This window comes from Hemitrygon akajei, chromosome 10 (assembly GCF_048418815.1).
Source record: "Hemitrygon akajei chromosome 10, sHemAka1.3, whole genome shotgun sequence".
Lineage (NCBI taxonomy): Eukaryota > Metazoa > Chordata > Chondrichthyes > Myliobatiformes > Dasyatidae > Hemitrygon > Hemitrygon akajei.
Window position 1 is genome coordinate 23,940,624 of NC_133133.1, and position 17,257 is coordinate 23,957,880.

The window sequence follows — 17,257 nt, forward strand, 5'->3', positions numbered from 1 at the left end:
TGAACAGACCCCCAACACCATGCGCCTGTACTAGACGGTGATGCAGCCAGTCAGAATGCTCGCCACAATATGCTTGTAGAAGTTTTTGAATATTTTATTGACAAAGCAAACTTCCTGAACTCCTAATGAAATATAGCTGCTGTCTAGCCTTCATTATAGATGCATCAATATGTTGCATCCAAGTTAGATCTGGAAATATTGATACCCAGGACTGGAAATTGCTCACTCTCTCCACTTCTGATCTCTCTATGATGAGTGGTTTGTGTTTCCTCATCTTACCCTTCCTGAAGTCCACAATCAGATCTTTGGTTTTGCTGATGCTGAATATAAGAATATTGCTGTGACCCCACTCAACTAACTGGTATATCTCACCACAAACTGCATTTGATTGTTAGGTGTTCAAGGTTGGTGGAGCACGAGGTTGACAGTGCACCACTAAGATTATCATGAAACACACTCCTCCAACTTTTGCCTTTTCCAAGTCAGCAGTTTGGACTGTCCTGTGAATCGAGAAGCCTTCAAATCTGATCACCGCATCTGGCATGCTGGGAATAAGCCATGTCTCAGTTAAATATAGAAGACAACAATCTCTCATCTCCTTCCAATACAGCAACCTTGCTCACAGACCCTCAATTTTGTTCCCTAGTGACTGCACATTTGCTAACAAGTTGCTGGGTAGAGGGGGTCCTATTCCTCTGTTTCAGCCTGGCTCAGACTACCCCCCCCCCCCCCACCCCATCGCCAGTCTTCATCCACTGCTTGCTTGAGAGTTAAATCCACTTAGTCCTTCAGAAGGTCGTAAAGTTTTGTAGTTAGGTAGTTTTAAAAGTAGATTACTTAATGGGACATTACGTGCTTCAAATTGCCTTGAGAGTAATTCAAAAGAGGTATATTTATAAGTATTGTATGTAGCCTGCAGAATGTCACCGTAGCTCACCGGTGCTATCTTGCCAAGACTCTGGGTCTCTGCTCACTGGAGTTTAGAAAAATGAGGGAGGAAATCTCATTGAAGACTATGAAATATTGAAAGGCCTAGATAGAGTCGATGTGGAGAAAATGTTCCCTACAGTGAAGGATTCTAGGATCGGAAGGCACAGCCTAAGAATTCAGGGACATCCATTTAGAACAGAGATAAGTAAAGCTTTCTTTAGCCAGAGGGTGGGGAATCTGTGGATTCTTTGCAGAACACTTTGCAGGCCAGTTCATTGGGTATATTTAAAGTGGAGGTTGAAATGTTCTTGATTAATCAGGGCATCAAAGTTTGTGGGGGAAAGGCAGCAGAACGGGGCTGAGAGGGTTAATAAATCAGCCATGATGGAATGGTGGAGCAGCCTTGATAGATATAAAAGGTGATATGCTTCTTCAGAACAGGAGATCACCGTGGAGAAACAGGTAGATTGGTTGAGGTACACACATGAAAAAATCTGCAGATGCTGGAAATCCAAGGCATCACATGCACACAGAACGCTGGAGGAGCTCAGCAGGCCAGGCAACATCTACGGAAAAAGAGTAAACTATCGATGTTTCGGTCCAGAACCCTTCATCAGGACTCAGATTGTTTGGGGATTCTGTTTCATACTTCCATCAGCCCTCAGTCCGACTCACACAGCCTGACCTCCTCCCATTAGGCATGGAGTGTGTGTCCCGTTTCATCTTATTGATGGAGGTATAAAACCATCAAGTTGTTCCAAAGCAACACACACAAAATGCTGGTGGAATGCAGCAGGCCAGGCAGCATCTATAGGGAGAAGTAAGGGGGCTCGGCCCGAAATGTTAACTGTACTTCTTCCTATAGATGCTGCCTGGCCCACTGCATTCCACCAGCATTTTGTGTATATTGCTTGAATTTCCAGCATCTGCAAATTTCCTCGTGTTTAAGTTGTTCCAAAGGTTGCTCACCTCACAGGAGTCCGAAGGCGAATTGCTGCTGATGCCAGGAATCAAAATAAAAAGCAAAAGTGGTAGAATAAGCAAGTCTGGCAGCATCTGTCCATCTGAAGCAATATCTCCCCCCACCCTCTTGTTACAGGAAAAGTGGATCATTTTCAGTGAATGCATTCTTTTGATATGTTGCCGTTTCTAGGAATTGAAGTGAGTGAAAAATGAGAATTTTGAAAATTAGGCTCCCAGTGGACATGATTGCAAATAGTTGGTTTGAGAAATGGAGCTGTCATGTTACTGTGATAGAGGAATGCTCTTTTATCTTTGAATTGAAGTTAAAAAAAAATCTGAGCACACAACCAAGCCCCTCAAGCCTGCCTCACAGTTCATGGCTGATCAGTGGTGTCTCCAGCTTCCCTCCTTAACCAATTCCTCGATCTTACGAATATTTATCTACCTCGCCCTTAAATATATTTAAAGATTTGGCCTCCACCACCCTCTGGGGGAGAGAATTCCAGAGACTACAGGAAATGATAGAGGGAGCTCAGAACTAAACAAGAAGCAAAACAAATTAAATTGCTAAGCAGGTGCATTCTGGCTTCTGACTCATATTTTCTTCTATTGAAAAACAGAACTGAATTGAAAAGCACTGAAAGGATGTTGTGGTCATTAGCCAGTCAATCACTGTGTATGCAGCAGCAGTTAACACACTTAAAAGAAATGCTTTATTTAACAGCTGGTGGTCTTTCTTCCGCGGAGTAACAGCACTATTGGGCTTGTTTTGTTTTTCTGGCTGTAAAATGGGAACTTCATGTCAAGTCTTAGATCTTTTTAATGTTTAATTAATAGATCAAAGACTCCAATCAGTCCTGGTGAAGGGTCTCGGCCCAAAATGTCGATTGTACTTCTTCCTATAGATGCTGCCTGGCCTGCTGCGTTCCACCAGCATTTTGTGTGTGGTCCTTCCAAAATGTTTGCTCTTAGGTTAAAACTGGACAATATAACTTGTTTGCAAAGATGTTCCTAGCTTACCCACAGTAAATGCCTCCTCCGTTCACTGTCAAACTGGTCTCTTGTTCTGAAGCCCTAGGTATCCACACTTAGCACAGGGCTAGGAACAGACTTGGCTAAGGTCATCCCAGTGGTCATCAGTCAGAGTTCGCTCCTTTGACTTGTATAAGATGAGTGGCCAAAATAGGCAGTGTACTAGAGGATTGTTGACCATGTTAGAAAGATAGATACTTTATTGATCCCATAAGGAAATTACAGTGTCACAGTAGCATTAAAAGAGCACAGATATACAAGTAAAAAAAATTAGAAGTAAGAAAGAACAAAAAATAAGTTACCTCAAACTGTCTAACAGGAGGGGCTCATCGCTTCCACTGCTATAGGTTGGCTTATTATAGAGTCTAATGGCCAAAGGTAAGAATGGCATCTTAGAGCACTATTTGGAACAGCACAGTTGTCTTAGTCTATTACTGAAAGTGCTTTTCTGTTCATCCAAGGTGGATTACAGAGGGTGAGAAACATTGTCTAGAATTGCCAGGAATTTCTCAAAAACCAGGATTTCGTAAACCTGTTATCTTTGCCTTTTATTCTGACAGAAGTATACAAACTCTGTAAGACCTCCCATTTACCAAGTACGCCTTTGCCAGAAAACAATCTATCCCTATCCGTACTTTACTGATACTTTGAATACCATCAAAATTGGTTCTTCTCCAATACAGAACCTCAACCTGAGGGCCAGGTCTACCCTTTTCCATAATACCATGGAACTAATGACATTATGATTGCAAGATGTTAAATGTTCACCTACACAAAATTCTGTCACCTACCCTGTCTCATTCCCTTATCCAGGATCTAGTACTGTATCACACTCTCTTGAATTGGGACTTCTATTTACTTATTAAGAAAACTTTCCTGAACGCATTTGATAAAATCTTTCCCAACCAGCTCTTCTGCAGTATGAGAATCCCAGTCAATATGTGGAAAGTTAAAATCACCTACTATAGCAACCATATGTTTCTTGCAAGAGTCTGCAATCTCTCTACAAATTTGTTTGTTCCTTTAATTCCTCACACTCTAGCACATCTAAAACAATGGCATCCTGGAACATTGAGCTGCCTGTCCTGCCCCTCCTGCAATCAAGTCTCACTAATGGCTGCAATGTCATAATTTCATGTGCAAATCCATGCCCTGAGCTTATCTACCTTTCATACATTACATTGAAATATACACAGATCCGAACATTAGTCCCACTAACTCAGCCTTTTGATTCCTGACCTTGTCTGCAGGCTTACCAATATCTTTCTCCACAGCCACTCCACTATCTGTTCTGGCACTCTAGTTCCCATTCCCTGCAACTCTACTTTAAAATAGAGTTTAACTCTAGGTCCTGAAGGAGTTTTCATTTTCATTTTCATTTCATTAGCTTCTAATTCCTGTGGACAGGATGGGCAAAACTGGAAATAATTAGTGCAAAAGGAGGTAGTATTGATGGGTTCATGCACCGTAGTCTGATGGTGATGGGATGAGCTGTTCTTAAAACGTTGAGAGTTGGTCTTCAGGCAAATGACAGAAGATCGAGAATGTACCAAGAAGAAGTCTCAGCAGAGTCTACATGTTTCCTCCAGATGAGATATCATATTGACTTGAAATGCATCACCATTCCTTCATTAATGGTATCACTAATGGTGTACACCCCCTCCACTTCTCCCTCAGTGATACTGGTGGAGTATCTATTCCACAGTTAGAGAGCAATTGGAGGAGAGACCATCAGGGTAGCATAGCAATTAATGCAATCACTACAGTGCCAGCTGAAAGCTCAGCATTCGATTCCTGCAACAGTCAGGAAGGAGTTAATGCATCCTCTGCATGACCACATGGGTTTCCTCCAGGTGCTTTGGTTTCCTTCCACATCCCAAAAATATATGATTCAGGTTAGTAAGTTGTTGGCGCTATAAGCATAGAGACACCTGTAGATTGATCAGCGCAAACCTTGCTGATCTTATTTGATGCAAGCAACCCATTTCACTGTATTTGATATACATGTGACAAATAACGTTAATCCATATATTTATATTTAAATGTTCGTTTTGCCCGCCAATCCTGTGACCAAACAAAAACATAATGAAGAAAATTCACCCAACAGAACTTTAAAGATAAGTGGAAAATTGTGCAAAGCAACCTGCTCATCTGAATATGGCTGAGTTCCCCTCTTCCAGCTTTTGTTGAGAATTTGCTGCAGTTGAACTAGTCGTTTTAACTGGCTAATCAAGTTTCCAACCAGCAGTCGTATTTGTCATGTGGCATATCTGACGCATCTAATGATGACCTTTGGTTGAATATTGTCCCTCTTCAGGTCCCCCAGGTTAGCTCTTTAGCAATAATTAACTTGCATGCATTAGCATTATAACAGTAACATACATAGCAGTAAACAACAAAGTAAGATACAAATCTTCAGTCCCCTTCAACTAAAGAATAGATCTTCTCTATACATGCCACAGAAAGAACAAAATGTTGTTACTCCAAACACTGCTGAGTTTTGAACCCTTCTCAAAAAATATATTATAGTACATTCTCTTTCTAAGAGGAGTGTAAGTTTTGGGTCATTCTGTTAATTTTTAACAAAATACAACTTCAGCACTGAGGTATGTAAAAAATAATGGTATGAGCTGTGTAGGAGGAGGAAAAAGTCCAGCAATGGATAACTTGCTTTGTTGTCGGTATGCCAACTACCTCAGTCTGAGCCAAGCACCTGACCGCCTTTGTGGACTGTGGGGAGAAATTCACCCTTGTCACTTGCACTCAGCGTTGGCGTAACATCAGTGAAGCTGAGTACTTACAAAATCCTGTGTGCTTGCACAGGCTACCCTTGAAAATGGATTTCTCCCTCATGATCCTTTTAAAGTCAGAGGCAAAGAATACAACCCTGACTTTTAACTAATTGGAGGTGAGAGTTAAAAGCATGGTAGAGAAGTGGAAGTGTGTGTTCCTGAACATTAAAAGTTTTAGAAATGAAGATTTGCGCATCAACAGGACTGCTCAGAAAGGTACTAATTTCAGCTGTGACTGGCAGTCTACAGAAGATCATTCAGTTTCTGATCAGTTCATTGTTATATACATTAGGTAGCAATGTAATTCCTTGCTTACATATAGCTCGCAGTAAACATTATACCATAAAATTTAAGACCATAAACATAATATCACAAGAACATAGGAGCAGAATTAGGCCATTCGGTCCATCAGATCTTCTCCTCCATTCCACCATTGGCTGATTTGTTATCCCTCTCAACCTCATTTCTTGACTTCTCCATATAACCATTGACACCGTTACAAATCAGGAACCTATCAACTTCCGCTTTAAATGACTTGACCTCCACAGCTGTCTGTATCAATGATTTCCACAGATTCACCACCCCCTGGCTAAAGAAGTTTCTCCTCTATTCTAAAGGGACATCCTTCTATTCTGAGGTTGTGCCCTCTGGTCCTTGACTCCCCCATTATAAAAAACATCCTCTCCATGTCCTCTCTATCTTGGCCTTTCAATATTCAATAGGTTTCAATGAGAACCTCCTTTTAATCATTCTTTTAAAATCCGGCAAGTACAGACCCAGAACCATCAAACGCTCCTCATACATTAACCATTTCATTCTCAGGATAAATCTTGTGAACCTCCTCTGCATCCTGTCCGATGCCAGCACACCCTTTTGTAGATAAGGGGTACATACCTGCTCACAATGTTCAAAGTGTGGTCTGACCAGTGGCTTACAATGCACAGTGTGCGGTAATGCTCAATACAAATATAACAGCTGAATGGCACAAAGAATGCGGCACTAAACTAAAGGGGAGTAAAAACAAATGCATTGTAATATAGCTTTTCATTATCCTTGGCAGACTTGTCAATTTCCTGCTCTTGCCAGATTTTGACTGGGCTATTACTCTTCTTTAGTCCCATTATAGCAGCAATACATCAGAAGATGGAATTAAAAGCATTTCCCCTTGTTGTGTATCATTGATCCTGTTCCGCGAACTTTAACCACAGTAAGACAGCAATAACTTGGCACCTCTTCCTAAGCTGTATATCATGAAATAATATTGGAGTATTACAGATCTCCACACTACTGAACTTCATCTTCCACACTGTGCACAATCTTACTTAAAAAGTAAAATCCGTCCATTAAATTCACCCTATCTCTAACCCATTAAGATTTTATTTCATGGGCAGATACATAAAGCAGCTTTGGTGATAAAATCATGATAAGGGGACAGTGAATGGGAAGAAGAGCAGGGTCCTCCGTAGGTAGCAGGAATGTGGACTCAATAACAACAAGTTTGCTATCAAAAGACACAAAATTTGCAATTTAAATTGAAGCCATCATGAATCAGTGTAAAATGGGCAATCAATCTGATTCTCTGACTTCTGATGAGGTTTCTTGGCCCATAAGATCAACTCTTTGTTCCCTTCCATAGACACTGTCTGGCTAGTCCCATTGACTTGTCCCCCATCATGGTTTAGTTACCAAAGCTGCTATATCTGTTGGTCCATGGAATAAAATCTTCATGAGTGAGAGAGAGGGTAAAAGTGCTGAATTTTTATGCATTTTGCACTGACTTTCATACATGGCAGATTCCCAGGAAATGAAAATCCCTACGTTAGGTCTGATTCTTATTGATATAACTATGAAAGCGTGATAGCATTTTACTGAGACTCGTGGAAACTTAAGACACTATGAATGCTGGACTCTGGAGAAACAAACTCTCTCCTGAAGGATCTCAGTATGTCAAGCAGTGTCTGTTTGGGGGACAATGGAATTGTTAACCTGAAACATCACAAATTCCTTCCCCCCGCCCACTACCCCTACCACACCCCCTGCCCCACAGCAGATGCTGCTTGAGCTGCTGAGTTACTGCAGCAAATTTCCAATTACACTCAGTTAGTTGAGGGCAAAATCATCAACAATTGTTTGAATACCAGATAATGATAAGTTGAAACTTTATGGTTCACTGCCTTAGCTCATGTGACTGAAGGATACTGTACATTGAGGACTTACTGCAGGGTTTGCAGCTTAATGAGTGCTCGTGGTTTTAAGGAATTGGATCTCAAAATGGTTATGGCAGGGGTCTGTGCAGATTGGAATTAATGTCTCCTCCTCACTGACAGTCAGCTTTGGCCCACCTCAAGGATAAGTGCTTAGCCCACTGCTCTACTCTCTACACTCTCAACTGTGTGTCGAAGCACAGCTCAAATGCCATTTATAAATTTGCCAATGGTACAGCTATTGGTGGCAGAGCTTCAGATGGTGATGAGGAGGTGTACAGGAGTGAGAGCGATCAGCTAGTTGAGTGGTGTCACAACAACAAACCTTGCACTCAATGTCAGCATTGAAGACATCTTCAAAAGGTGATGCCTCAAAAAGGCAGAATCCATCATCAAGGACCCACATCACCCAGGGCAAGCCCTCTTCTCATCGGTACTATTTAGGAAGAGGTACAGGAGCCTGAAAACACACACTCAGTATTTCAAGAACAGCTTCTTCCCCACCACCATCAGATCTCTGAATGGACATTGAACCCATGTACACTATGTCACTATTTTTCCCTCTCTTTTTACACTATTGAAGTTATTAAATGTATTTATTTAATTATAATTTATAATATTTATTATTATATATTGCAATGTACTGCTGCTGCAAAACAGCATATTTCATGATATATGAACATACATAATAACTAGGAGCAGGAATAGGCCAAATAGCCCATCCAGCCTGCTCCACCATTCAATAGAATCATGGCTGATCTGGCCATGGACTCATCTCCACCTACCTGCCATTTCCCCATAACCCTTAATTCCCCAACTATGCAAAAGTCTATCCAACCTTGTCCTAAATATGTTTACTGAGGTAGCTTCCACTGTTCCATTGGGAAGAAAATTCCACAGATTCACCACTCTGTGGGAAAAGCAATTCCTCCTCATCTCCATTCTAAATCTACTCCCTCGAATCTTGAGGCTATGTCCCTTAGTTCTAGTCTCACCTACCAGTGGAAACAACTTTCCTACCTTTATCTTATCTATGCCTTTCTTAATTTTATATGTTTCTATAAGATCTCTCTCATTCTTCTGAATTCCCGTGAGTACAGTCCCAGGCGACTCAATCTTTCCTGATAGTCTCACCCCCTCATCTCTGGAATCAACCTGGTGAACCTCTTCTGTACCACCTCCAAAGCCAGTATATCCTTCCTCAAGTAAGGAGACCAGAACTGCACACAGTACTCCAGGTGCAGCCTCACCAGTACCCTGTACGATTGCAACATAACCTCCCTGCTCTTAAGTTCAATCCCTCTAGCAATGAAGGCCAGCTTCTTGATAGCCTGCTGTGCCTGCAAACCAATCTTTTGTGATTTATGCACAAGCACTCCCAAGTCCCTCTGCACAGCAGCAAGCTGCAATTTTTTACCATTTAAATAATAATCTGCTTTTCCACTTTTCCTTCCAAAGTGGATGACCTCGCATTTACCAACATTGTACTCCATCTACCAGACCTTGCCCACTCGCTTAACCTATCTATATCTCCCTGCAGACTCTCTGTATCTTCTGCACAGTTTGATTTTTCACTCAATTTAGTATCATCAGCAAACTTAGATACACTACACCCAGTCCCCTCTTCCAGATTGTTCATGTATCGTGAACAGTTGCGGTCCCAGCACCAACCCCTGTGACACACTGCTCACCACTGATTGCCAACCAGAGTAACACTCATGTATCCCAACTCTCTGCTTTGTATTAGTTAGCCAATCCTCTATTCATACTTATACATCACCCCCAACCCTATGCATCCTTATAGATAAGTCTTTTATGTGATACATTATCAAACGCCTTCTGGAAATCCAAGTAAATAACATCTATCTGCTCCCCTCTATCCAGTGAGCTCATTATATCCTCAGTAAGTTGTCAAACAGGATCTGCCTTTGCTAAATCCATGCTGTGTCTGCCTGATGAATCCATTTCCTTCCAGATAACTTGCTATTTCTTCTTTAATGATAGATTCAAGCATTTTCCCAACTACAGATGTGAAGCTGACTGGCCTATAGTTACCTGCATTTTGTCTACATCCTTTTTGGAACAGTGGCGTGACATTTGCTGTCTTCCAATCTGCTGGGACCTGCCCGGAGTCCACTATAACTTCTGCTATTTCTTTCAGTACTCTGGGATGCATTCCATCAGGACCAGGGGACTTGTCTATCTTCAGGCCCGCAAGTTTGCTCAGCACTACCTCTTTAGTGATAGCTGTTGTATTGAGGTCCTCGCCTCCCATCACATCCATAACATCTCTCTTTAGCATGTTAGACGTGTCCTCCACCATGAAGACTGACACAAAATAGTCATTCAAAGCCTCTGCCATTTCCTCATTGCCCAATATCAATTCCCCCTTCTCGCCCTCCAAGGGACCTACGTTCACTAGCCACCCTTTTCCACTTTATATAATTGTAAAAACTTCTACTATCTATTTTTATATTTTGTGCTGGTTTATTTGCATAATCTGGCTTCCCTTTCTTTATTGTTCGCTTTGTGGTTCTTTGTTGCTTTTTAAAGTTTTCCCAATCTTCCAGTGTCCCACTGCTCATGGCAACTTTGCATGCACAGGCTTTTAGTTTGATGCCTTCTTTTATTTCCTTAGTTATCCAAGGCTGGCTCTATCCACCCTTACTGTCCTTGCTTTTAACTGGAACATACTTATGTTGAGCAGCGTGAAAAATCTCTTTGACAGTCTTCCACGGTTCCTCAACCATCCCACCATATAGCCTGTGTTCCCAGTCTACACTAGCCAGCATAATACACTGCTTTTAGATCAAACTATTGTACCCTCCATTTGTATGAGAAAATCATACTATGATCACTCTTTCCAAGAGGATCCCGAACTACAAGATCACTATTTTTACCTTTATCATTGCACAGGACCAGATCTAAGATAGCACACTCCCATGTAGGTTCAGTAACATATGCCAGGGATATTAAACGTGAGATTCTGATTCTGAAAAGTAATGTGGCAAATTTGTAGCTTTTCCAACCATTGCAAATTTATTATTATTGGCAAAGTCATAGAGGACAGCCTTCACCTTTCAGCATAGTGCTGGATAATCTTTTATGCCCAGCTGAGAGGGAAATCAGATCTTGGTTTAATCTTGTGCAAAATAGGGCTTTTCCTTCAGTGCAGCTAAGATTGAAACTAAAATATAGCCTAGTGTTTCATTTCAGCTCTGACTCAGAGTGGAGCGTGCCACCTTGATATTTGACCTCGACCAATAACCCCAAATAAAAACTTAGCTATGGGTCATATTGGAGCTGGGATATTTACAGAAACCTCAGGGACTGAAGTGGTTCAAGAAGGCAGCTCATCACCACCTTCTGAAGGGCAACTAGGAATGGGCAATAAATGCTGGCTTAGCTGGTGACGCCCACTTCCCGTAAATGTATAAATTAAAAAAATACACTCCATAAGACCATACTTTATAGTACATTACAGGTGACCTGGGTTCAATTCCCACCACTGTCTGTAAGGAGTTTGTACATTCTCCCCGTGACTGCATAGGTTTCCTCCCACAATCCAAAGAAGCAGCAGTTGGTAGGTTAACTTGTCATTGTAAGCTGTCCCATGATTAGGCTAGGATTAAATTGGGGGTTACTGGGTGGCACGGTTCGAAGAGCAGGAAGGGCCTATTCCATGATGTATCTCAATAAATAAAATAAATAATAGATAGGAGCAGTACTAATCCATTTAGCCCTTAGAGTCTATTCCGCCATTCGATCGTGGATGATTTATTTTTCTATCTCAACCCTATTCCCCTGCCTTCTGGCCATATATTGTATGATATGACTGACCAATCTTAACAATGAAACTGGATCTCACTGAATTTTGACCCTTTCCAGGTCCCCAAGGTAGGTAATACTACAAGCAATTATTGCTTGGCATGCTGTTGTTATTTTGTTGGGTTGATTAAATGTGTAAACTTTGCAGCACTACTATGAGTTATAAATTAAAAGCATTATTAAAAAAGACTGTCATTTAATTGGTGGTTTGACAGTCTTGTCAATCATATTTTGCCAATTAAAATATATAATTAAAATTAAAATATATATAATTTTAATACATATGAAGAAATGCTTTGAGCCATTAAGCAACTGCAGTGGGATGTTCCAGATCCAACTGAAATCAGAGATTGATTTCAGATCGCTGGGCATGTCAAAGTCTTAGTGTCATTCTCACAAGCTTGGAGGGTTAGAGCTATCATCAGATGAATATACTTTTTTCTTAAATTCATCACCAGGAAACAAATGTCACCCTCGGAAGAGTTAACCTTCCAAGTTTTCTGCTCATTAGAATGTTCAGTTTTACATATTGGACCTTGTATTAAACCTTATCTCAATTTCTTTCAACAAAACACCTGTACAGTATTTGTCCTTCAAAGAAAAGACCAGTGCTTTGATGTTGTTGTCATAATGTTTAACTTTGTAAAATAAGTTTGTTTAGTTCTGTTCAAACTATGTGAAGAAAGGGGCCATCTATTTCAGAATTAGAATCAGGTTTAATTTCCTTGGCATATGTTGTGAAATCTGTTGACTTTGCAGCAGCAATACAATGCGATACATGATAAATTAGAAAAAAAATGAATTACAGTGTGAGTGTGTATAGTTCAAAAACAGAAATACCAAATGTGGTGAAGTTATGTCCATTTAGAAATCAGATAGCAGAGGGGAAGAAGCTGTTCCTGAATCACCGAGTGTGTGCCTTCAGGCTTCTGTACCTCCTTCCTGACAGTAACAATGAGAAGAAGGCATGTCCTAGGTGAAAGGGGTCTTTGATGATGGACACCCACTTTCTGAAGCACTACTCCTTGAAGATTTTCACCATTCCACACTATCATCCTATCCCACAATACCACATGTAGCTAGCTCCTTCAAAGATCTGACTATGGGTAAGGTACTTCTTTGTAAAAATGGGCATACTTACAGTCCTATACTTTAGCAATCATTCTACATCTATTATTTTCTGTCACTTGAGGGAAATTACCTTACTACTTGCATCTTTTTAGGATCATAAAAAAGTAATTCCTGTGTTTAAATAGGTTCATACTAAGAAATTGGGGGGTGGGGTAGAAATACATCTCTACCAAAGTTGGTGTAAGACACTCCTTCCATTCGTAAGCCTGCAGGTCACCTTTGGGCGAGGTGTAGCAACAGCTTAAACCCCGCCCCCTCAATCAGGGTCAAATGAAGCAGGTGATGGATGGCCGTATGAGTAGCCACTGCATACACAAGTCATGGTTATGTGACCACTGACACCAGGCAGGCAACCTCTTGAGGTGTATTGATGTTGGCTGGGGTTGCCCATCTTGTAAAGACACTGCCCAGTAGAAAACAATGGCAAGCCACATCTGTAGAAAAATTTACCAAGAACAATCATGGTCACGGAAAGACCATGATCGCCCACATCATACGATGTGGCACATAATGATGATGATACTAAAAAAATGGTGAAAACTCGATCAGAATCAGGTTTATTATGACTGACGTTTTGCAAAATTTGTTTTGAGGCAGCAGTACAGTGCAATACGTAAAATATACTATACATTAAGAAATATATAAAAAGAACTAAGTAATACAAAAAAGGGCAAAATAGTGAAGCAGTTTTCATGGATTTATGGACTGTTCAAAAATCTGATGGCAGAGAGGAAGAACTGTTCCTAAAAAGTTGAGTATCTTCAGGTTCTTGTATCTCCTCCATGATGAGAAGAGGCCATATCCTGGGTGATGGAGATCCTTAAGGATAAAACCAAAGGGCATGTTCTTAGAGTAAAGAATCAATGATTTTGGACAGAGATGGGAGGTTCTTTGGCTCAAAATTATGAATCCTTGAAGACAGTGGCTGCTCACAATTAAAGACAAATATTGATAGTGTTTGATACTAAGGATGTCAAGAATATGAGCAACATACTGAGGTATTTGCAGCCTATCAAACAGAGAATCAACCTCAAGAGCTGTGTTGCCTGTTTTCACTTCATGTTTTGACTCCTTGAGCTGAGGTAGTGCATCAGGTGATGGGTTAATGATCAGACGAGGAGGTTGTTTTATAAAAAGACATTATGATCAAAAAAGTTCAAAAGTAGATTTATGATCAAAGTGCGTATATGTCACCAGATACTACCTCGAGATTTATTTTCCTGCAGGCATTCACAATAGAACAAGGAAATATAATATAGTTGATGAAAAACTACACGTAAAACTGGACGTGGTAACGTAGCGGTAGCATGTCACTGTTACAGCTTGGGGCATTCTGGAGTTCAGAGTTCAGTTCCGGTGTTGTCTGTAAGAATTTGTATGTCCTCCCCATGAACCATATATATTTCAAGTTTCAAGTCTCCTTTGCATAGACTCCTAAGCATAGACTTTACTGGGGTGGCCAGTTTTCTTGGGCAACAGGACAGCTTGGATGTTTGGTAGGACGTCACCCTGGGCAGTAGTAACCCCACCCAGCTACTTGTTCAGTACTTCATCATTGCGAATGGCGAGCTGGAGATGGCAGGGAATGATCCTGGTCTTTTTGTTGTCGCGAGCTGCGTTGCCAGCCAGTTCCAAGATCTCAGCCATTAAATACTCCCAACATTGCCGCGAAGTAGACAGGAGCACCCGCACCAATACGCTCTGCATAATTACCCCTTGGCAAAAACCGATGGATTCGACCAACTGGGAACTGCAAGCCGGCCCACGAAGAACAGGACTTCGATTTAGTACGTCCTTTCCCGCCGGTTTTTCCTCATCCAGACATCTTCCTAACGACCTTCAACTCCGAAATATAGTGGAGACAAAGGATGTTGTGAATAGTGAGGGTGGAGTGCCACAGGAGAGGTGAGGGACATGTGGCAGAGAAGGAGTGCCAGGGGGTGGGGGGTTGTCCGTGTGCAGACATACCCAGCCCTGAGACACAAGGCAAAAAATCATTTGATTCCAAACAACAGGTTTGTTGATCATTACAGAATGTCTCTCTGGTGCTTCCTGCTCCCTCCCTTCTCCCTTCCCCTTTCCCCAACCATGATACTCCTCTCCCTGCCCCCTTCCCACTCTCAGTCTGCAATGGAGACCCATATCAGAACCAGGTTTATCACCACTCACGTATGTCATGAATTTTTTTAATGGCAGCAGTGCCGTGCAATACATAAAATTGCTACCGTATTATGCAAAATTCTGAGGCATCCTAGCTATATATATATGTGCCTAAGATTTGTGCACAGTACTGCACAAATATATATGTGTGTACCTCCTTCCAAGCTCCCTCATACTACTACTACTGGAGAAAAAAGGTAGAAGCAGATTCAGATAAAAATAGATATTTGAAAGGAAGTTATTTTGTGGGACTATGACGATAGGGCACTATTTGATAGACTGGATGAAGTTTCCAGGGAAGCTTGCTGGGCAAATACTACTGGCCTCAGCAGCCCTGGACATTGGAAATTAAACACCACCTAGAATTCCAATTCATCTCCATACTTCCCTCTTGGAAAATGCACGTCAGGTAAGAACAGATCAGATACAAGTCTCAACACTTTCTATGTGCTGTCTGTAATGCAATATAATTGGGGGCTCTGATGCAATTGCCACCAGCAAAAACACTTTTCTTTCAACCACCATGGGAGAAATTTTGAAAAAAATAGATATAATTTCGGGTAGATTGGGTGTTAGTTCATCCCCTCAAGATCGACAAAACCACCTATGTCTCAAGCCACAGGAAGTGGATCTGAGTTTTAACAAATATTTCTCCTCAATGTTTATTGCGGTGATAAAGGAAACAAGTAGAAATATTTTGAAGGACATTCATATTACCAGGAGGGAGAATTTAAGCCTTACAGTACATTAAGGTGAATAAATTCCTAGAGACAAATTGACTGCATCTTTGAACCTCCTGAGAGGCTAGAGAGGAAATTGCAGAGGCCCTTTCAGAGGTATTTGCCTCATCTTTAGTCACCATTGCATTTTCCAATGACTGGAAGGTGGCTAATGTTGTTCCATGTTTAAAAAGTGCAGCAAAGTTACATTGAGGCATTTATGAAGCACTGGTATAGGTACATGGAGGGACAGGGCTTAGAGGAGTATTGATCAAACGCAGGAGATTAGGACTAGCTGGGTGAGCACTGTGGTCAACATGGATGCATTGGACTGAAGGGCCTGTATCTGTGCTCTATTGTTCTATGATTCTAGACAAATAGTTTATATTTCTGGTGAGATAAACATGATTTTTGATATAATATAGTCTACATTGATTTGTTTATCTTGGGTCCAATTTTTAAGAGTGATATACAATAGCTGCTGTTATAATCATGCAAGTATATTTTCCATTTTGTGGCCAGTGGTAAACTTAATTTCCTTTGCTCCAACCCAGAAAATACTAATGACATGTTAATCTCTTATAGGCCCACCAGGTCGACCTGGTAATCCAGGTCCGATAGGGACAGAGAACATCAAAGGGGATAAGGGGGACCCTGGTCTTTCAGGGGCTCCAGGATATCCCGGACCTAAAGGAGAAAGTGGATTACCAGGAAGACCAGTGAGTAAAGGTTCTACAGTCTTTGGTGTATGTTAAAAATCATGACAATTCAAAGGGCCAGTGGTTCATTTTATTATCAAACTATGTATGTAGAATACAACTCTGAAATTTGTCTTCTCCAGATAGCTATAGAATACAGAAAACTCTTCAAGTAATTAAAAGAAGGACAACAATCACCCCCCCCCGCAAGAAAAGAAAAAGAAATAATAATTCGCAAACCCCAAACACTCTCAACCCCTCCCTCACACAAAAATTAACAGATCACCCAAACCCCCCAGCCCGCCAATCTGCAAAAGAAAGAATGGGTGAGAACAAAAAAAATTGAATTGAATGGGGCCAATTTAAACAGTCCAATCCATAAATCTTTCTTTGGCCTTCACCTACAGTCCCTGAGAATTAACAAAGCAAATAATGCTGATGAGCAGAGAATGAAATATGAAATAAAACTGAAGTGAATGAATAAGATTCAATTACGCATGGGAAATGGATCCATCTCATCACCTGCTCACTGAGATCAATGGTAAATGGTAGGGCATTGAGGGATGCAGTAGAACAGAGTGATCTAGGAATAATGGTGCACAGTTCCCCTGAAGGTGGAATCTCATGTGGATAGAGTGGTGAAGAAAGCTTTTGGTATGCTGGCCCTTATAAATCAGAGCATTGAGTATAGGAGTTGGGATGTAATGTTAAAATTGTACAAGGCATTGGTGAGGCCAAATTTGGAGTATTGTGTACCGTTCTGGTCACCAAATTATAGGAAAGATGTCAACAAAATAGAG

The 17,257-nt window shown here is 41.1% G+C and overlaps 1 protein-coding gene and 1 long non-coding RNA gene across 2 annotated transcripts in view; one reads left to right on the forward strand and one right to left on the reverse strand.

The window, feature by feature from the left end:
• Positions 1-5,143, reverse strand: part of LOC140734222 (uncharacterized) — a 41,785-nt gene extending 36,642 nt beyond the window's left edge. The window contains exon 1 of the long non-coding RNA XR_012100499.1: positions 5,069-5,143. This is a non-coding gene — a long non-coding RNA (uncharacterized lncRNA). The remainder of the gene's footprint in view (positions 1-5,068) is intronic.
• col4a5 (collagen, type IV, alpha 5 (Alport syndrome)) overlaps positions 1-17,257 on the forward strand; it is a 291,046-nt gene that overhangs the window by 239,127 nt on the left and 34,662 nt on the right. Inside the window, exon 43 of the mRNA XM_073057907.1 lies at positions 16,345-16,478. Coding sequence (XP_072914008.1) covers positions 16,345-16,478 — 134 coding nt within the window. The remainder of the gene's footprint in view (positions 1-16,344; positions 16,479-17,257) is intronic.